The sequence below is a fragment of the Cyrtonyx montezumae genome, unplaced genomic scaffold (assembly GCF_038088225.1).
Source record: "Cyrtonyx montezumae isolate F1298 unplaced genomic scaffold, pur_monq_1.0 scaffold_4, whole genome shotgun sequence".
NCBI classification, from domain to species: Eukaryota; Metazoa; Chordata; class Aves; order Galliformes; family Odontophoridae; genus Cyrtonyx; species Cyrtonyx montezumae.
Window position 1 is genome coordinate 27,897,787 of NW_027072045.1, and position 19,373 is coordinate 27,917,159.

The following is a 19,373-nucleotide window of genomic DNA, read 5'->3' on the forward strand; positions in this document are numbered from 1 at the left end:
TACTATTTTAGCACCATTGTCTTCAGCAAATAGAAACCAGTGGCAAGGTTGGTGGCACGATGCTGTTACTTGTTGCTCATAGGAATATAGCGTGTTTGTCATGGTAATTCTCTAATACCTCAGACTCTATAAGAAGGGTGTCTGTCTGAACAGTGATGTTATTTGTACTGTATCTGTTCTTAAAATAAATTTTTCATCACAAAGAATGTCAAATTCTGTGTGTTATAATAAAATCCTTAACAAAATAAAAATGAAAAAACAATAAAAACCAACCTGTACTTCAGAGCATCCCAGTTCTGTGAAGCCCCAGCTTCTGAATTTGGTACAGTGTTACTCAAATTTGAATAGTGCTGACAGTAAACTAGACCAAAGAGTAAACTAAATAATATATGCTTACGAACAACTTAATATGCAATTAAATATTTTCCCTGAGTAATTAGCATCAAGACAACTAATAATTATCCCATGTCACAATGCAAACATATTAGACAAGTTTATGTAGGACAACTTTGGTAATAAGTTATGAATAAAAATGTGCACATATACAAACATCTAAGTAAACATAGTATTATGCCAATCAAGTGTATGCTTTCCATGCTGGAATTTGTTCAGTCTACCTAAAAGCAATATTTTCTCCAGTGGGTGTCAGAATAGGCATTCCTATTGGATCAGGCTTATGAACTGCTGAACTGCTTACCTGCTTGTGCTTACCTGTGTAACGTGCTTCATCCCAGTTGGACTGCATTAAGAGGGAGAGTTTGGAGTTAAGAAATGATACAATCCCATTGTAACAACTGGATGTATTTGTGACCAAAAACAAGTCCCTCAAAACAAATATCAGACTAACCAAACAAACACATTCACCAATGGGTTTGATGACAAAAAGGCCAGAAATCTTCTAGGCATGTGAAGAAAGAAGCAAGTGATGAGCAGGATTTTAGCAAGCTGGACATTTACCCATTATTAAGTTATCTCTGAATTAATACCTCAAGGAGGAGTTACAGGAGAGATTTCTTGGAGGGCTGCATACTGATCACGTGGATGATGTGTGATTTAACTACTTTTCATCAGGCATACTGTGGCATTGTACTTGATGGTGTCAAAGGCGAAATCATGATAGATGGATGTTTTAAGGCTTAAATGTATTGTTTTTGTGGCAGAGAGGGATTGCACGAGGAATGATGGAAATGTGTGTTGCTCTTAATGAACCTAAATTGGATTTAAAGGATTGAGTGTCGCAGGAGAGGAAGAGCTTAATCTCTTCTGACTTTGAAGGAAGATCTTAAGCTACATAAAAAGATATCACCTGGAATATGGCCCAGTGCTTGGCCTAATGATTGCTCTCTAAAGTGTAATGCAACTGTACAATCAGCACGGCTGGATTTGCAAGAGTGATTTTCCTGTGGGATTCAGTGGACTCTTGTCATAAATTGCATGGAGGAAAACAATTCAGTTACTGGTATACTTGAAGATATTTTGTGTGCTGAACTAAAGAAGTATTAAAAAAAAAATGAAAACAAAACAGGAAAACAAAAGAGGTTGTGGAGAATTTTTGATATTTTTTTTCAATTTGTATTTTTAAACTGATGTTTAAATATCCTGTAGGATGAGTCTGAAGTTACTAAGTTTTTTTTTTTCTTGAATTTCAGATGTAAGAAAATGGATCAGAGATATTTTTGTGTAGCTTTCTATATAAAGTAATTCACAGGTCTGTTTTGAATTTCAGTTATTTTGTCATAGGTGCAGAACCAAAGCAGAAAGGCCCCCACGTGAAATAATTTCGTTCCCATTTATAAGGGAAGAGCCTTCTTTCTGCAGTACTGCTGCCCTAAGTGAAGGGTCTGGATTCTGTAACTGTTGAAATGATAGCAGGGTCTACACATACCAAAAGTGTTTACAGATTGCCAACCAACAGTCTTGCCTGTCTATTAAACTTGGATTATGGGTCGAAAGCTTTTCCTCTGCAAGCACAGAGGCTTTAAATTGTTTCTTTTAAAAATGAAAGTTAAACCTATGTTCAGTGTGTGGAGTCCATCTGATTGGTTTCCTGAATACTACTGCAGCAACTTAACTAAATTGAAGTTGGTTTTGTTTCTAACATCTCCTACTTCTGTAGGAAGTACAGGAAGCCTGATTTTTTAGAAGAGCATGAAGAGAGAAGAGACTTTGAAGCACAAAGTCGCATTCTGTTTCATAGGCAGTATAATTGCGAGCTCCCACGTTCTGGACTGTGTGGTTTACAGATTGGAAGACAGATTAGGAATGTTCCTTTGCTAACTCAAAACTGAAACCGGTGTTGAGAAAACTTTCTACTACTTCATGCTATTTTGTGTCTGTCATCATTTCAGGGCTTGTTAATGAAAATGTTAGATTTTTGTCTGTTCCTTTCCATAAGCTGTAGTTTGATGAGGTCAGTCTTAAGGCACAAAAAGTGATGGCAGAACTGTGCTCAGGTGAGATGCATGCTATCCTGGGATGTACCCTGCCATACTTTGCAAGAGCTAATGAAATGCTCTGGGTGAAAAAAAATCCTATGATAAAAGATTGTCCTTATTTTTCAGGGTTGGAAGGAGAGAGTGAGTTTTGTGTTTTTACGCTTCCTGGCTTTAAAAAAAAAATCATAAGGATAATACACAGAATTGTTAGTTGAAGAGCAACCAAGAAGCTAGCAATAACGTAGTGTGTTGGGCACGCATCATCTGGGCATAGTTTAATCTTAAGTTTGTAAGGTAACCAGTGTGCTCAAGAACTCTACAAGAGCTATAGCTTTCTTAGAGGCTGAAGCAGAGATCTGAGAAGTGGGGAAGTGCTTCTTTGCCTGCAGCCACCTGTAGAAGCAGGTCAATTTGTGTGTATTTTCAGGAGCTTCCCACATCATCGTGACTGCTGCACAGAAGTCAGATTTCCAGTTTTCAGGATGTCATCAAGTTATCATCAGAAACGTGATGCGAGTGGCAGTCTTGTGTCTGCTCACAGTCTTCTTCACCAGTTACATGCCAGTTGCTCCATGTGTATGCACAAAGGGAAGGTCAGGGACCTGTGAGAATGAGTTTTCAACTCTGAAGCCTTGTATCACTGTTGCAGTTAAGTGCCCTTGGGTGTGCAAATCCAGTAAGACACAAACGGGTTCACACTTGTCAGTTTTGGGTAACATACCTACCTCTGTCAGTTATGGTACATATGTGCTGAAATTAGGATATGTATCTGTTGAGAGTGCAGGAGGGGAGGATGTGAGTGGTGGAAGCAACTGTGTGGTAAGGGAACGAAATATAATAATTTTCACTTCATATGCTCTAGAAGTGAAGATGCTCTTTTGGAGGGTGAAGCTTCAAACTATAGCTTTTCCTCCATACATTGTTGTTTATTGCCATTAATATGTGATATAAAACTAGTCAGTCCTTCTGCTTGCAGCTGCTTGAGTTGACATTTTCTTTCTGCTTTCGGAATGTATAGGCTCTCCTCTCATGTTTGCACAGTGTCTAACTCTACAGTGGTAATAGCCTGTGTGCACATTCCTAACATCACTTGAGCTTGTGTGTGTTTTTACCATATGATGCCTGTATTTGTGTGCTATTGTAGAGCCAAACATGGGATTTAGCGGGCTGAGGCCATCAAGAAATAGTTTTAAAAGTCAAACATTAGCATTCCTTGTAATCACTAATTTCTGAAATGCAGCATATCTTTTATTGTTTCAGTTATGGAAAGCAACAGTGTTTGTTGTTTTTTTTTTCCCCTCACAAAATGGATGTAGTATGCCTTGCCTTGCTTATGTTCCAGAGCACCTGCTTATAGGTTCATAGGTTCATAAGGTTGGAGAGGACCTACAAGATCATCTACTCCAACCATCCTCCTATCACTATCCCTACCCAACTACTAAATCAAATCCCTAAATTTCCTAGACTGGAAATGTGTGTCTCATTCAGGTTTTGTTCTCCTGCATTAATAATGAAGTGTTTAGTGAAGACACTGGTAGGAATTCTTGTTAAGAACTTTTCTTAAACTCAGGATATTATGGTAAAAAAAAAAAAAAAAAAACAGAATGCTGTAAAAAAGACAGAGGGCCCTTGAAGATAGAGGTGGCGATAAGACCACGGTATCCTTGTAAAGGTCACAACAGTACCCATTTTCAATAAAATTTGCTTCTCCTGTTAACTTTGGAATTTTTTCTCTGCTGTTTTTGTTCATGAGGTATTGGAATCCTAAAATTGGGGCATCATATTGAGGGCTTTCTGAAAAAGTGTTGTGAGATACAGTTACAAGTGTGAATGAACGTCTGAGGTTTTTGAAGTATTGGTTGAACTTTAATTTCTTAGAAGCATTCATGAAACTTCTCCGTTCTCTTAATATGCAGAACGTTTAATGGGAGTAGGACTTAAAACCATAATCGTACACAGCTAATCCCTGGCAGTTTCAGACAATCTGTTTAAATCTTCAGAGTGCAATAGCAATGCAAAGAATAATTTCTTTGCTTTCAATGGGATTGTAGTTGAGGGTAATTTTACGTACTCAAAAATAAGACTTCAGGACTAAGATGTGACTTCTGAGGCAGCAGAACATTAGAATGCAGAATGTGTTAAAACTTGCATGGGAATTATAAATGTTGTCAGAAGAATAAACAAGTTCCACCAGAAGAGAAACTAGAATAGGATTTAAAAAATAAAAATAAAAAAGTTACTTTGGACCAGACTTTTGAGACTACCTTCTGTCATAAGGTAACTGCAATCCAGCAGAATTTCAACCAAGGATTAATTGTATTGGGAAAGCTTGTTTGCTTCTCAGAATGATGGCTGTAATGCATTTTAAAATAATGCCTTGTGAGGAGCCCCACGAGAACTCCCTGGCCTTCACTTGCTTTGTTTTTGGAAGTTTCCTGCTGCTTGTGAAGCTCTGGTTGCAAGGCCTCCCAGGCCCCAGGCATTGTCAGCCTGCTTCCTGGCCTCATCCCTTGTCCTCTTGCCCTTGACACTGTTCTGCTGCCTTCTTCTTCCTAAGCCTCCTTGAGCTGTGTGTTTACAGTTAGCCACTTCTGACTCCAATTAATGTCATGGCTGCCTTTAAGGGTTACCTGACCCATGGGTGTGTAAAGATTGCAACAGTGGGTTTGTGGGATTCTGTAATACCAAGGACGCGAAGGCTTTTGTTTCTTGAGTTTCTTCATTGCCAAATACTACAAATCACTGCTGGTAAAGCAAGCATATACTTGTGATTATTTACTTACGTGCATACCTGTCTGTGTGTTTTGAAGAGTAGCTCACCCTGGGCTGCTCCCAGGAGTAAGGCTAGCTGACATGAGCAGGCCTTGCTCTGCAGGAGGGCTGTCCTGGGCCATCAGTATTCCAGACTGTCAGTTTGTTTCACCATGTCCTTGTTCCGTGACTGTCAAGGATATCTTGTGCTCCTAGCTGCACTTGTCGGGCATGCTCAGGGTTCCTGTTCTAGGCAGTGTTCTTCTCTGTTAGTACTTGGACGCAGGTTGCCTTATGTCTGCTGTGTCATTTAGTAACTGGCCAGGCTAGTTTCTGTAAGAAATAAAATGGAGTTAACCTTTATGATGGCTAACAATTATTTTTTAGTGCATAAAGGTGATGACTATCTTTTAGATGGGAAACTGAAGGTGAGACTTGAAAAAATGATTCAGATGCAAGAAGAGTTTCTGTGGATTATATACTGACTGTTAGAAATTATTTTATCCTAATCAAGCTAGTTGTAAGACAGAAATAATACTACCAGTGTAATTCTACTTTAACTGTGCAGGTTAAAACAACATGAGATGAGGTTTTATGTACTTGCTGCCAGTAATACATGTATTCTTTTGTCAGTAGTTTGGAGATCAGACCCAGTAATGATTGCAGTTATTAATGTAAATGACTCCTAAATATATACTGGAGCCTCTAAGTTTCTTGAAAACCTATGTGTGAAGTGATAGAATTTGCAAGCTCTCTATTATTAGGTTTGATGTGGGAACATCAGTCTCTGTAGCCCTGAACTGCCAACAACCTTTGTCCTTTATTTTACCTTCAGTTAAAAAGGGAAAAAAAAAAAAAAAAGGCAGAGAGGAAAGGGGATTGAAATAGGGAAGTACATGAACATTGGCTAATGGACATGTCTTTCCTAGAGCAAAAAGAAAAAAAATCTTGGGAAGACAAATGAGGTTGTGGACCTGAATTTTTTTCATTATATGAATTGTGTGTGGTGTTTTATAAATAATGTATCAGAGCAAGCATTTTTGAAATGGCTAAAGCTCTGTTCTGTCAAAGAGAATGGCAACGTTGCCAAAATGAGGCTTCTACTAGATTTTAGTTAAAAAAAAAAAAAAAAGAAAAAAAAGAAAAAAAAGAAAAAAAAATAACGATCTTTAAAATTATCTGTATTAAACCTCAAGTAGAAGTTGAATTCCACAAGATGCTGCAAAGTTGAACGGTTTAATTCACATAGCTCCAGACCACTTTTATATTGCTGTCATTATTGATGTCTGAGTGATTAAACAAATAGCTAATTTTTCATTGTTGGTATTTTTTTAGGTTAGTACTGTTTTCCAGTAAATGTATGCATGCTAAATGTATAACGATAGAACAGATTGCAGAGTTACGATCTCTGGCTGGCAAGAATTGTAGCTCATTTTCATTTATCAGTAGATGTATTACTTTAAACTTGCAGGTGAAAAATGCTATGGATAATTAGCATGTCCTCTCTCACCTATATAATTAGTGGCATCACTTGATGCTATTCTGCCCTGATAACTTTAAGAAAAAGTACCTTTCCCCTCTGAGATGATTTTGAAGAATACCCCCCAAAACAACCATTCCTCTCTTCCCAAAACAGCAACAGAGCACAGATTTGTAGGTCGAGATGGTCTGCCATGTTATAGAAATACCGTGACATACACTGGAAAAGAAAATAGTGGAGGTGAAAAAAAGTTGTGATCAGTTCACTATGTAACACTCTGCTGTTTGTTTAAACCCAGAAACTGGATATGTGAAGGAAGCCATGAAACTATTTTGAGTGCTAGAAGTCAGTCTGGGAAGGTACTCTTTATTATTTTAAATGTTCTGCTGAAGAAATAGGTGCACCTAGTTGTATTAGTTAGAGTATCTGTCTACAGATACTCTATGTAGGCTTTCTTATTTATTTGGATGATGCAGGTAACTAGTTTCATAAACACTGAAATTTTATGTAAAGAATGTTTTGAGAATTCAGTCTCTGATTATTTGTTGTATACCACATAAGGAAGATGGGGTCCTTGCCTTTTTTTTTTTTTTTTTTTTTTGAGGGAAGTTGTGTGTTTTACTTGCAGACATTGAAAATTTACATTTTGTTTAATTCTGTCTTCATGCAATATTTGATGGGACTCATCAGACTGGAAGAAATCATTGAAACATATGTCTTCAGCATAAACTGGTAGTTTCAGAGAGGAGTACAAGGAAGTTATCAATTGGATGGAAATGTCAATTTTAAGACACGTTATTGCATTTTTTTTCCTCCATCTCCTTTTGGAGAGGGATTCTGTTCAGCTGTAATAAAAGCCAATTTGTATCTTAATCTTTTGAGCACTACTACAAAAGAACAAGCAATTTCTCTGCATTCTTAAGTTGAAATGGTATGTTCAAGAATAATGCCCCAAAGTTCTAATTCTTCCTGGATTTCTTTCCTTAATGTTAGTTTGCATTGGAGAGCTTTCTATGGGTTAGTACACGAGGATGTTAATTATGGGTTAACTTTTTTTTAAGGTGATAAACCTTGTGATTCTGAAGTAAAACATGTTCATCTTGGTAATAAATACATAGTACATACATCAAAGTGTCAGTTAAAACATGTTGAAGGTAATGAGAGAGAAAAGGACACTGAGAAGGGTTTGTCCAGACTCGTGGTTTTTGAGGAAGAAACTGTTTCTTGCTTAATAAAGCTAACTATGCCTGTTTGTTTTTTAATCTAGCCACGAGCTGATCCCATCCCGATATGTAGCTTTTGTTTGGGAACAAAAGAATCAAATCGTGAAAAGAAACCAGAAGAGCTGTTATCTTGTGCAGACTGTGGCAGCAGTGGTAAGTTGGCTGAATTTACAAATATTATAAACGTTTATATTTTTTAACATCTGAGTGTCATCATGTCTTCAAACATAGATTGAGAGCTAGAACAAAGTATGTAGGAACAGGTAGAAGAAATGGGGGTTTCTGTTTGGCTAAAATTATCTCATAGGGACAACTACCAGTGAGATGTTTGAATTTGTTTGTAGGCCCACGTGATGAGTAAATTTATGTGGAAATCATACTTTCAAAATGCTGGAATTGTCTGATTTTTTGGGATCTACATTTCATCTGAGGGCTCAGTTCTGCTCTGTGCCACTGATGATCAGAAATTTCGCCTGCACTGATTTGCAACATCTAAGAAGCTGAGTAAATTGCATAGGGAAATAATTTTGGCAAAACTTTTTGCAACTCAGACTGTCCTATCCCAGCTGAAGGACACACCAGCAGTACTGCTCCTGAAGGAGTAGTGAGCAGCAATATCTGACTGCTTGAAGCTCTCTTCTTCTGAGTTGGAGCAAGTTTAAGGTTCTCTCCCACCGAGACTGTTCTTTGACAGATTCCTTTTAACCTAACCAGTTGGTTTTCTAGTCTATTAAAGCAAATGACATGAAGAAGTGGCTTCACACCAAACCCTCTAGACATGTTTAGACCATCTTATGTATTGCTTACAGGATTCCTGTGCTTTCAAATCTGTTTTCTAGTATTTTTAGATGTAACAGAGATTTGTGCTTGGTTAGACCAGAATGCAGAGTTTACATTGATCCGATGAATTCAGACATCAATTCCTCTTCTATTATGTAGTAAACCTCTGTAGGCCTAGGAACAGTGAAACTGTGGAGTCTTGACATTCATGGATCAGCTTCCATTTGAATTAACACTGATACATTCTCTCTGCCTCATTAAGACTAAATTATCTTTAATTATCTCCTTAGATATATTAGATATAAAGAATGAAATATTGAACCTGCCAATAGATTGCTGGATGGTTAAACTTTAGCTGCTGGTGCCTAACTAAAATAAAACCCAATTTCAGTGCAATATATAAATAACAAAACTTCATTCAAGTGGAGGCTTATTGTAATTGGATTTGTAATTTTACACATTGGAGTATGTCTCTAAGCTTACTGTATACAAAATGTAAAAGAAATACTGTGGTGCACAGCAAGTAAATTGTTGTTCAGTTGATCAGAGATTAAATTGCAGTGCCCACTATTGGCATGTCTGCTTTGCTTCAGTTTTTCATTTCAGTTGTTTGTTTCACCAGGTAACACTTTTGCATTCTGCATGCAGAAACTATCTGGGTATATGCACATCTCTCTAACATCGTTCTTATTTTGTGGTATTTTGGAGAATAATACATTTGGGTAGTGAAAATGGAATGCTTGTATTTGCACAGGGTGTTTTCTCAGGGAGTAAGATGAGGGATATCAGATATGAGAAAAATCCTATTACAAAAGCAAACATTACTTTTTTTTTTCCTTCCCTCCTGCTGTCTTTTGGTTTTGAAAAATCAATATACTTGGGATCCAGAATTAAACTCTACCTCTGTTTCCCCAGTGAAGAGGTACAGAAGCAACTGAAGAGCTATTGCTGACAGGTGTTTAAAAGGGTGTTGAAGTTTGAACAAGAGGAAGGAAAAGGTTGATTTGCTGGGAAACTGTAATAAATACTTAACAAAACAAAACCACTGTCCCAAATAGTATGTTTGGCTGAGAAGGGAAGTGGTTGGGAGTGACTGTGAAGAAGCAGAAGAAACTTAACATTAAGTACTGACGACTGCCTTCATTCTCTGTTCTCTCTGGACAATTTAGGGCAACTGTTTCGGTTTAATCTCTTCCCTGCTCCTTGTTCTTCCTGAGATCTTTTTGCTGACAGGACAGTGCAGGAAGCTGAGAAACTGAAATGTCCTTGGCTCTGTACAGTGCTGCTCAGCAACAACTAAAATGTCAGCATGTTATCAATAATGTTTTTCTCCTAAAGCTATAACATAACTAACCTGGAAAAATGTACTGGGTGCCTAAGATGCACTGATCTTTTCTGCTTGTAGTTAAGTTCCTCCTAATTAATAATGCTTTCTACCAAAAAGGTTGTTGGGCACAAGATTTTTGTTGTTGATGTTTTATTGTATTATTTTATAGATTAGCTTCCAACATTTGTACCTCAAGTTAAAAATAACTGGAAATATTAGCATATTTAACACTATACAATGTTGTTGTCACTAGTGTAGTGCTTTTCTCTTTTGAAAGGCTGCTATTTTGTCAAATCTTTTGAAGTATAAACAAGACACTGATTTGCACTGAGGAAACCCAAGTGGACACATTAAAGGAGTTCTTTATGAAGGATTGAGACACTGTTTTAAGTTTCTAATCTCACCAATTTTTGTTGTATCAATGTTTCACAAACCTTTCTTTTCTCTAACTGGGACAGATAAGAATGAATTTTAAAGCATTTGATTTTTAGTAGGTCGATTTGTAAACTAAAACTGTGTATGTTCCTAGTGGAAATCGGTCACCTTCAATGGTAGAAATTTCCTGATATCTTCCTAAATTTGAATGCTAGTTTTAAACATCAGCATCATCAATGTTTTAGAGTCAAGAAATTATACTTCAAACAAGAGATTGATCAAATAGTATTGGAGCACTGTGTCCAGTTCTGGGTTCCCCAGTACAAGAGACTTGGGAATTTGTTCAACTGCAAAAGCAGCTTAGGAGAAGAAGTCAGTTAAACAAGTAACACGTGTGTTGATGACCACTTCAAGTCTGATAGACAACCTGGTTTTTATTAATGTTAGATTCGTGCTATGTAAACTTGTGTGCAGAATGAAGAATGTAACTACTAACAGCTAGTAAGGAACAGTACCATATTGTATTTTGAAATCTAAAAATGTCTGTGCTGTTTTCACTAGCACATACCCAGGGACATGCAATACATAGTGATACTTTCCTTTGGATGATGCCAGCCTGCAGTTTGTGACTGTAGGACTAGTGAGTTACAGACAGAATCTTCATATTCAACCCCAGGAGATCTTTTTCATGAATTTTTGACCAAGTATATCTTGTAAGAGCACAAACAAATGTGTGTTAAGCTGTGTAATACTTCAATGAAGAATGTTATGTGTTAAATGTAATGTGTTACATGTTTAGTGTGTTAATATAGCTGGCAAGTTGCTGTTGATGAAGTGAGTCTGTTATGTTGATTATTAATATCAGGGACTCCAGGGAGCTTTTATTCCTTCTTTTTTTGCAGGCTTTTTTGAATGAAGTACTTGTTTACAGTCCCTTTCAACAACACTTAACATCAAACTAAACTGCATTTCCATGTAGAAGAATTGTTACTTTAGATGCACAGTCAGTTCCTAACACAAAGAAATTGTTAATTTCTGTTAAACTATGTGGTAAAAATCAAATTGCAATGTTTTCTGAAGCACTTATTTTCAGACTTCTCCGGAATTTATTCTTAATTGTCTTTTACTAATAGATTACATTACTGCATTTTATTTTGAGAATGTGATATTTTTACACTGGTTATCTTTTGAAGTTTAACAAAAATTGGATTAGGCCTTGCATGCACACTGTAAAAAAGCCAATTTCAATGCCAACTTCAGATTCTTAAGTGGCTTCTGCATTCCATCATTCATGCCTCAGTTTATTAGAAGATGAAAATAGCGCATGCTTGAGGATTACCCTGAGTCCTTGTTTGCGGTACTTTAGCTGTGGAACTAAAACTGAGAAATAAAAAGCAGATAGAGAAAGTCTGAATTGCCACAACCAGCCCTGAATCTCCCCTGATGCAGCTTGAGTCCATTCTCACTACTACTGTTGTTAGTGATACAAGAGAAGAGGGTGACCCCCACCTCACCTTAACCTCCCTTTGAGGAGTTAGAGAAAGTGATAAGGTTACCTCTGAGCCTCTTCTTCTCCAGGCTGAACAATCCCAGCTCCCTTGTTGCTCCTCATAAGTGCTCCAGATGCCTTACCAGCTTCATTGCCCTTCTCTGGATATGCTCCAGGGCCTCAATGTCTTTCTTATAGTGAACGGCATATTTGAGGTGTGACCTCACAAAATCTGAGTATAAAGAGATGATCATTTCTCTGCTCCTCCTGCCAACACTGTTTCTGATCCAAGCCAGGATGCCCCTGACCTTAGTCATCTGGGCACACTGCTGGCTTGTGTTCAGCTGAGTGTTGACCAATACTCCCATGTCTGTTGCTGTGCAGGACCTGGCCCTTGGTCTTGTTGAACCTCATCCCATTGGCTTCAGCCCAGCTGTCCAGCCTGTCCAGATCTCTGTGTAGAGCCTTGCTACCTCAAGGCAGATTGACACTTCCAGTCAATTTGGTGTTATCTGCAAACTTACTGAGTGTGCACTCAATGCCCTCATCGAGATCATCGGTAGAGATATTGAACAGGACAGGCCCCAGTTCCGACCCCTGGGGAACTCTACACATTGACCAGTCACCAGCTGGATGTAACTCCATTTACCCTACCACCCTCTGGGCCCAGCCATGTAGCCAGTTCTTTTCTCAGCAAAGAGTGCCTCTCTTTCAACTTGATGTCATTGATGATCTCTGAATATAACACTGTTAAAAAGTACTTTCTGGGGAAGGTTAGTCCTTTCCTTTTTAATAATGCTTTTATCTTTTCTGTGATGAGGGTGCACTCTGTTGAGATGGTTGAAGACATGAGAAGATGCTGCCTAAGATGTATGTGTAGAAGTGTCTTATACCTTGTATTAATTGGAAGACCATCTAGACTGCCACGATGATCATACTTACAGAAAAAACATGATTTCATGGGAAATGGAAGTTCAGCTACAATTCTATCCTTCTCTCTCTCTCCATGCCTCTCATTTTAAACCTTCTATGGTAGTGAACTTTTTGTTATTTGCCTACTTCGTTTTTTTTCCTTTTAACTGCTCTCAAATTGTTCTTTGTATATAACTTAAGTAATAAGCTTGAATGAAGAATGTGCAGATTGAGTATTAAATTTTTCTAGTAGGTAGCTATAATATCTAGAACAAATTACTAGTTCATTCTTACGTGAAGATGTCCTATTTTTGTTGCACTGCTATGAAGGGAGTGAGTTCAAGTATGTGGAAGTGCTTTTTTTTTTTTTTTTTTTCAGAACCAATGACAACTATTAAACATACAATGGAAATCACTTGGTGAAAAGAGAAAAGTGCCTGTGAAGGCTATTCACAGGTGTCAGTTAACAGAGAAATAACTGTTTCTCTTTATAAGTAAATTTTATCACAGTTTTCCCACATCTCCTTTGCAAGAAGTGAGTGTGTTAAATAATGTAAAAGTTCTAGAAACCAGCAGAAATGATTTGGTGGTGCTGGCTGTGTTCTGTTAAGCATAAGAATCTATATTTCTATATTTCTTAAATCTTGAGCTTTAATTGTGTTGTTGTTTTTTGGTTTTTTTTTTTTCAGGACATCCATCATGTTTGAAATTCTGTCCCGAGTTGACATCAAATGTGAAGGCCTTAAGATGGCAGTGTATTGAATGCAAGACATGCAGTGCATGTAGGATCCAAGGCAAAAATGCAGTAAGTTTGACTGTTTGATGTTACTGACTTCTGTTTACCATAGCTCTATACATAGCACGTGCAAATACAAATCACTGTTGTGCAACCTCTAGCAATGCTATATTAAGTCTTTTTTTCCTCTTCCTCTTCCTCCCCCCATCCCCTTCAGGATAACATGCTTTTTTGCGACTCCTGTGATAGAGGGTTCCACATGGAGTGCTGTGACCCACCACTTTCCCGAATGCCAAAAGGTGATAATGAAAATCCTTTCAATGAAAATACTTTCGTTCACAGTCTTTTCTCATATTAAATGACCAAAAGCTCTTGAGCATGCTAATTATTTTTACATTGGTGAGTAGTATAATTTCAGTCATGTTAAAGACAATATGTTATTTTTGAGATTTCTGTGCAGAATAGTAAAAGTCTGTAGTTGATTTGCCATGAATTGAGATGTTTGCCTATTTTGGAAGTGAAGATTTGCAAAAGCTATTTGAAGTGCTTGGAGTGTACACATCAACACAGAAATCCTTAAATTAGGTGAAAGAGCCTGCTTCTTCACATGACTTGTAAGGATAACTTAAAGTACCTGTGTGTCCAGGATCTCTAGTCTCTAGGTTTCTGATACATAGAGCTTCTTGTTCCTGCTCCCACATCTTTATGGTTTTTCTTATTTAATGCTAAATTATTATGTCAAGTTTTCCAACTTTTTTTTCCTTGAATCTTGCAGCATTATTATATCTAACATTAAAAGGCCAACAAATTCAAGTATATTATATAATGTATAGTATAATATTCATATATTAAAACAAACATATCTAGGTGTGATCTGATATTTCCTTTAGCATGCTCTCACCTAGATTGCTTTGTGATGCACGCGTAACTTTTTTTTAATCTTAATTTTGTCTTAAGAAAGATCTAGCTATAGTGTAAGGAAGGGCAGACACATTTTTCCAAGAACGCTTTTGTGATCCTTCCTACCATTTTCTCCCTTTCCACAAACACTTTGCTCTCAAAAATTTCAAGGTAGAGATAGGAAAGTGTCACTTTTGTTTGTCTGCTTTTCTATTGCCTGTGTCCTGTTCAGAGGAAAATATTTTAATTGCATATGTGTCATATATCTTGGTAGACATCTACAGTACAGACTAAATAAATTGTGTACAGTTGCATCTTTTTTCCTTTATATAGGGATGTGGATTTGCCAGGTCTGTAGACCAAAGAAGAAAGGGAGAAAGCTACTTCATGAGAAAGCTGCCCAAATAAGGCGACGATATGCAAAACCTATTGGACGACCGAAAAATAAACTAAAGCAACGAATGTTGTAGGTTTCTCTCAGTTTTTTATTTTACTGTAGTTAGAATTATCTAATTCCAGCTACAGGTTTTTTTGTTTCAAATTGAGGAAAGTAAGTGATGAAGGTACTAGTATAGACTTTCTATCCCAATGGCTAATAAATTCTTAATTACAGTGGTTATTTTTTTACAGTACATTAGAATACAATAGGGGTCAAAATTTCTGTGTAACTTTTCTAGATCCAATAATTTAATAGAACATTTAACCATAGCAAGTACAGTTAAGCCTATGCAATAATACATGACATAGCTACCTTTGTATGTAACTTAAAATTATCTATTTTCATATAGAGTTCATACTAACTGGATAATAGTAAATTATGTAAATCTAACTTCAGGGGACTGTTCTGTTCAAAAGCTTGTTCAAATGTAATTTAGAAATGACTTTATTGGTTAATATCAGCTCACAAAATCCATTCCAAGAAGCCCACTAAGTAAACACTACAGAAGTTCTAATTTCAGTGGGACTCTGGAAAAAATGATTGTTTGAATTATGTTGTTAAGCTGTTGCTGGTTCCCAAGGAAAGAGGCTGCAGTTCTTTTTACTTATCAGGAATGTGTTTATCTAAGACAAGAGAATGCTGTAATTCCTGTGGAATCCATCTTTCCAGGGAACGCTGTAACTGAACTTCTTAAGGCTTGGTTGGAGGATATTTGAAGTTAAGAATGCTGAGTTGACATTATACTCAGTGTTTAAAAGGAACAGATTCTTTGTTATCTTCAGTAGCACGTTGCCCTCCGTCCCGTGTTTCTATCCACATGTGCCTTCCTTCTCCTATTTAACTATCTGTTTGGCTGTGTCAGCCTAGCAGCTGAAAGGCTTTCTAGCTCTACTACTCGTTCCGTCATGTGCCTATGACTCGAGCATTTCTCCCTGCGGTCTAAACTTGTCTGTTATTCTTCAGAGTTGCATGTTAGCTGCTGTACAACTTTACATTTTGCAAGATGATAACTTGTGGAGCCAATGTATAAAAGTAGAAAATACATCAATTCTAGCAGTACTCAGCAGCGCAGCTTGCTACATACTTATTTTCCTTTTTATATTTGGATCGCATTTTGCCTTTTTGATCCATGTTCCAAAGTTCAAGATGCATTGTTCTAGGAAAGTAGTGCAGGGCAAGGAGGAAGAGTACCACTACATGAAAGTGAAAAATGTAGTTGCAGTGGCTCATGAGAACATGCTTTTAAAGGATGAGCATGTGTGGGAATTTTTTTTTCTTCCTTACTTTGACTAAATAACTTCTAGGTATTTGAAAGTTACTGAAAGTAAGTAACGTGCTTTAACACATGGCAATTGCTGTATTTCTTTGTGTCTGCATCTCCCTCGATCGCTAGCAGCACCTTTGTTTTTATCCCCTCAAGAATTCTAAAAGCATTTCCCTGATTTTATGTATCTTACAGTAGGTTTAGCAGGAATGTCTTTCAGATACAGTAATTCTGCTTCCCCTCTTTCCTTATACACATAAAAGTTGGAAAGGTCATGTGGATTTTATTGTTAAGTTCTGATAATGGAGTGAGTTCTGAGCTATGACTTTTAACATAAATGCTATGTTTAATGTTGGGTGGTGATTATGAATGAAAAGATTTTCTTTTTTAAGCATGTAAGCCAGTTGAGCATGTTTGTTTAGTACTTTGGGGAGGGATTTATTTTTTTTTATAATAAATGTTTGCAGTGCTGCAAACACATTTCTATTACTGCAATGTCTAATATACATGAAATAATTTAACTGGAAAAATAGTGGTTAGAAGATGAGATATGAGCAGTAAAACTTACTTAAGGAACCCTGCTTAAAAGAAATAGTAGGATATGGAAGGCAGCAGTGTCTTATATAAAAGTGAGTAGTTGCATGAAATACAGTGAGATTAGCCACTTTTTGTACAATACAGACAAAAGCTTTCCAGTCTTGGAATAACTTTCTGCCTATTGACTGTCTGTAGGAAACCCTTCACAGACACTACTATATAGGATTAACTAAAACCAGGTGTGTGTTAGCCTCTGGCGTTGATGGTGATTAGCACATCTGGTAGTGAGAGTAGGTCTTGTTATAGACATAAGCTTGTGGGAGCAAAGGATTCAAGAGACTTAGAAGTCTTTTTTGTTTTGTTGCCTCGTAGGAGCTACCCAAATTTAAGGATGTGTGAGTGGAAAAAGGGCTTTTTTTTTAAAGTGGTGGGCCCTTGTAGTTCCGCACACCAGATGGTAGCCCTAGGCTGTTCGATCTCTAATTAGAAGTAACCTGTTGGAATTAATTACTTCAGCATCTCAATTAAGAAGGCAAAAATCTGTGGAAGAAAACTTTTCTCTGTAAAGTAAATGAGCTAACTTCAAAGAGCAGGATGGAAAGCGGAAATGGAAGCATTTGATGCAGCTATATAGCTTTGTTTGGATTTGCCATTTGGTCTTACCTTTTGAATACCCACTTCTCTTACTCCAAATATTTTTAAACTTTCAGTTTCTGTATACTTAAAATACACAACTCTACTGCATTACTTTCAGTGGTGATCTTCCATTCCATTGTTAGCAAGCAGTGCTAAATTTGTACTTCTTTCAACATGCCCTTTTTTTTCCTGCTCTTTCTAATTGTCTTCCATGTTAGGCTTGATTGGTTTGTGGCTTTTCTGCAAACATGACTTAGTCTTACGGCTTTGCTCTTTTCTCTTTTTGGTAATTTTTGTTTTTCTAAACAAATTTGTTGTAATGTTCTTGGTAAATAACCTCTATTTTCTTTTATATCATAGGCAGTACTTTTTAATGTTAGAGTTGACTTATGTTATCAAATGAACTTGGGTAAAAATAGTAGTTTGAAAATTAACTGCGTTGCTAATGAGTAGACTTTTCTGTAGTTTAAGTTAGTGTGCTGATGGAATTGTTTTAATATGCAGTTTACTTTTTCCAAATTGCATATATATCTCCACTTCTTGCAGAGGAAGTACAATTATACAAGTAATATATATAGACTGTACTACTATTTGGCAGTAGTTGTTACTTCTTAACACTGATTTTTTTTGTTTTCCGAATTTTTGCATAGGTCTGTAACCAGTGATGAAGGATCCGTGAATGCATTCACAGGAAGGGGGTCACCTGGTAGGGGTCAAAAGACTAAAGTCTGTACCACACCTTCATCTGGTCATGCTGCATCTGTGAAGGATTCAAGCAGCAGATTGCCTGTTACAGACCCCTCTCGGCCTGGTGCCACCACCAAAATCACCACCACCTCCACCTACATATCTGCCTCTACACTTAAAGTTAACAAGAAAACCAAAGGGCTTATTGATGGCCTTACTAAGTTTTTTACCCCATCACCTGATGGTCGCAGATCACGAGGTGAAATAATAGACTTTTCAAAGCACTATCGTCCAAGGAAAAAGGTCTCTCAGAAACAGTCATGCACTTCTCTTGTGTTGGCTACAGGTACCACACAAAAGCTAAAACCTCCACCTTCTTCACTTCTACCCCCAACCCCCATCTCTGGTCAGAGCCCCACTTTGCAAAAATCTAGCACTTCCACTTCTTCTAATTCTCCCAAAAGTTCTTCCAGTCAGTCAAGTGCTACCTCCTTTAGTAGCCTTCCTAGTAATAGTCAGCTAAAGGGACTCTTTGATGGACTCTCTCATAACTATGCTACTCAGGAACAGTCTCGAAAAAAGGGATGCCCAAGCTATGCACCACCCAAGCGCATGCGTCGTAAACCAGAATTATCTTCTACTTCAATATCTAAGAGCCATTTTTATAGAAAGAAAAAGGTTAGAAATAGATTTATTACTCATGCCTGTCCCTCTGGATGGGGTGTGTCTAGAGGGCTTGCTTTTAAAGCAGTTGCTCACCTCAAGAGAACAACTTTTCTTAAAAAGCACAGGATTCTAGGCAGATTAAAGTATAAAGTGACCCCTCAGATGGGGACCCCCTCAACAGGGAAGGGGAGCTTGGCAGACGGAAGAATTAACCCTGATCAGGATGATGGTAAGCAAAGGTCAAAGCGCCAACCAAACCTGTGTCCCGTCCAAAATCAAAACTCCTATTTTGTCACATAGGTCTTAGCTATTTCTCTTGTTCTTACTTCACTTTCATACAAAAGCGACAAAACTTTGACCTTTTATCTAATGCTGACTAAACCTCCAAAGTATTTTTTCTGACTAATACCACACCACCTTTACCTTTTTATTATTTTTTTGCATCTGTAGTAACATTAGGAGCCCCAAATGCCTTCATAATGTTGCTTATGGCTGTTTAGTACCGCATGAATAGCCACTTTTCATGCTACTTCCTTGTTCTTCACCTGCCCTTTCTCTGGCAGGAGTGCTGTCATTATGATTGTGTGCTGTCAGTGCTTATGATGATGGGCATTTCAATTCATTTCCCTCTGCTCCATTGCTTTTCCATGAACAATTCCATCCTGTTATGGTCTCCACAACACTTGATCTGTACTGCTGTGAACTACCTTTTTTTATGATGACTTTTATTTAAGAA

General features: G+C 37.4%; 1 protein-coding gene across 4 annotated transcripts in view; it reads left to right on the top strand.

Moving 5' to 3' along the window:
• KAT6B (lysine acetyltransferase 6B) overlaps window positions 1–19,373 on the top strand; it is a 93,007-nt gene that overhangs the window by 39,009 nt on the left and 34,625 nt on the right. Inside the window, exons 3-7 of one of the 4 annotated variants that reach the window (XM_065746480.1) lie at window positions 7,934–8,042; window positions 13,462–13,577; window positions 13,726–13,807; window positions 14,742–14,874; window positions 17,935–18,317. In XM_065746480.1, the coding sequence (XP_065602552.1) occupies window positions 7,934–8,042; window positions 13,462–13,577; window positions 13,726–13,807; window positions 14,742–14,874; window positions 17,935–18,317 (823 nt within the window). Of the gene's footprint in view, window positions 1–7,933; window positions 8,043–13,461; window positions 13,578–13,725; window positions 13,808–14,741; window positions 14,875–17,934; window positions 18,867–19,373 lie in introns of those variants that run through there. The other 3 variants (XM_065746481.1, XM_065746479.1, XM_065746482.1) reach the window with 3 other exon arrangements.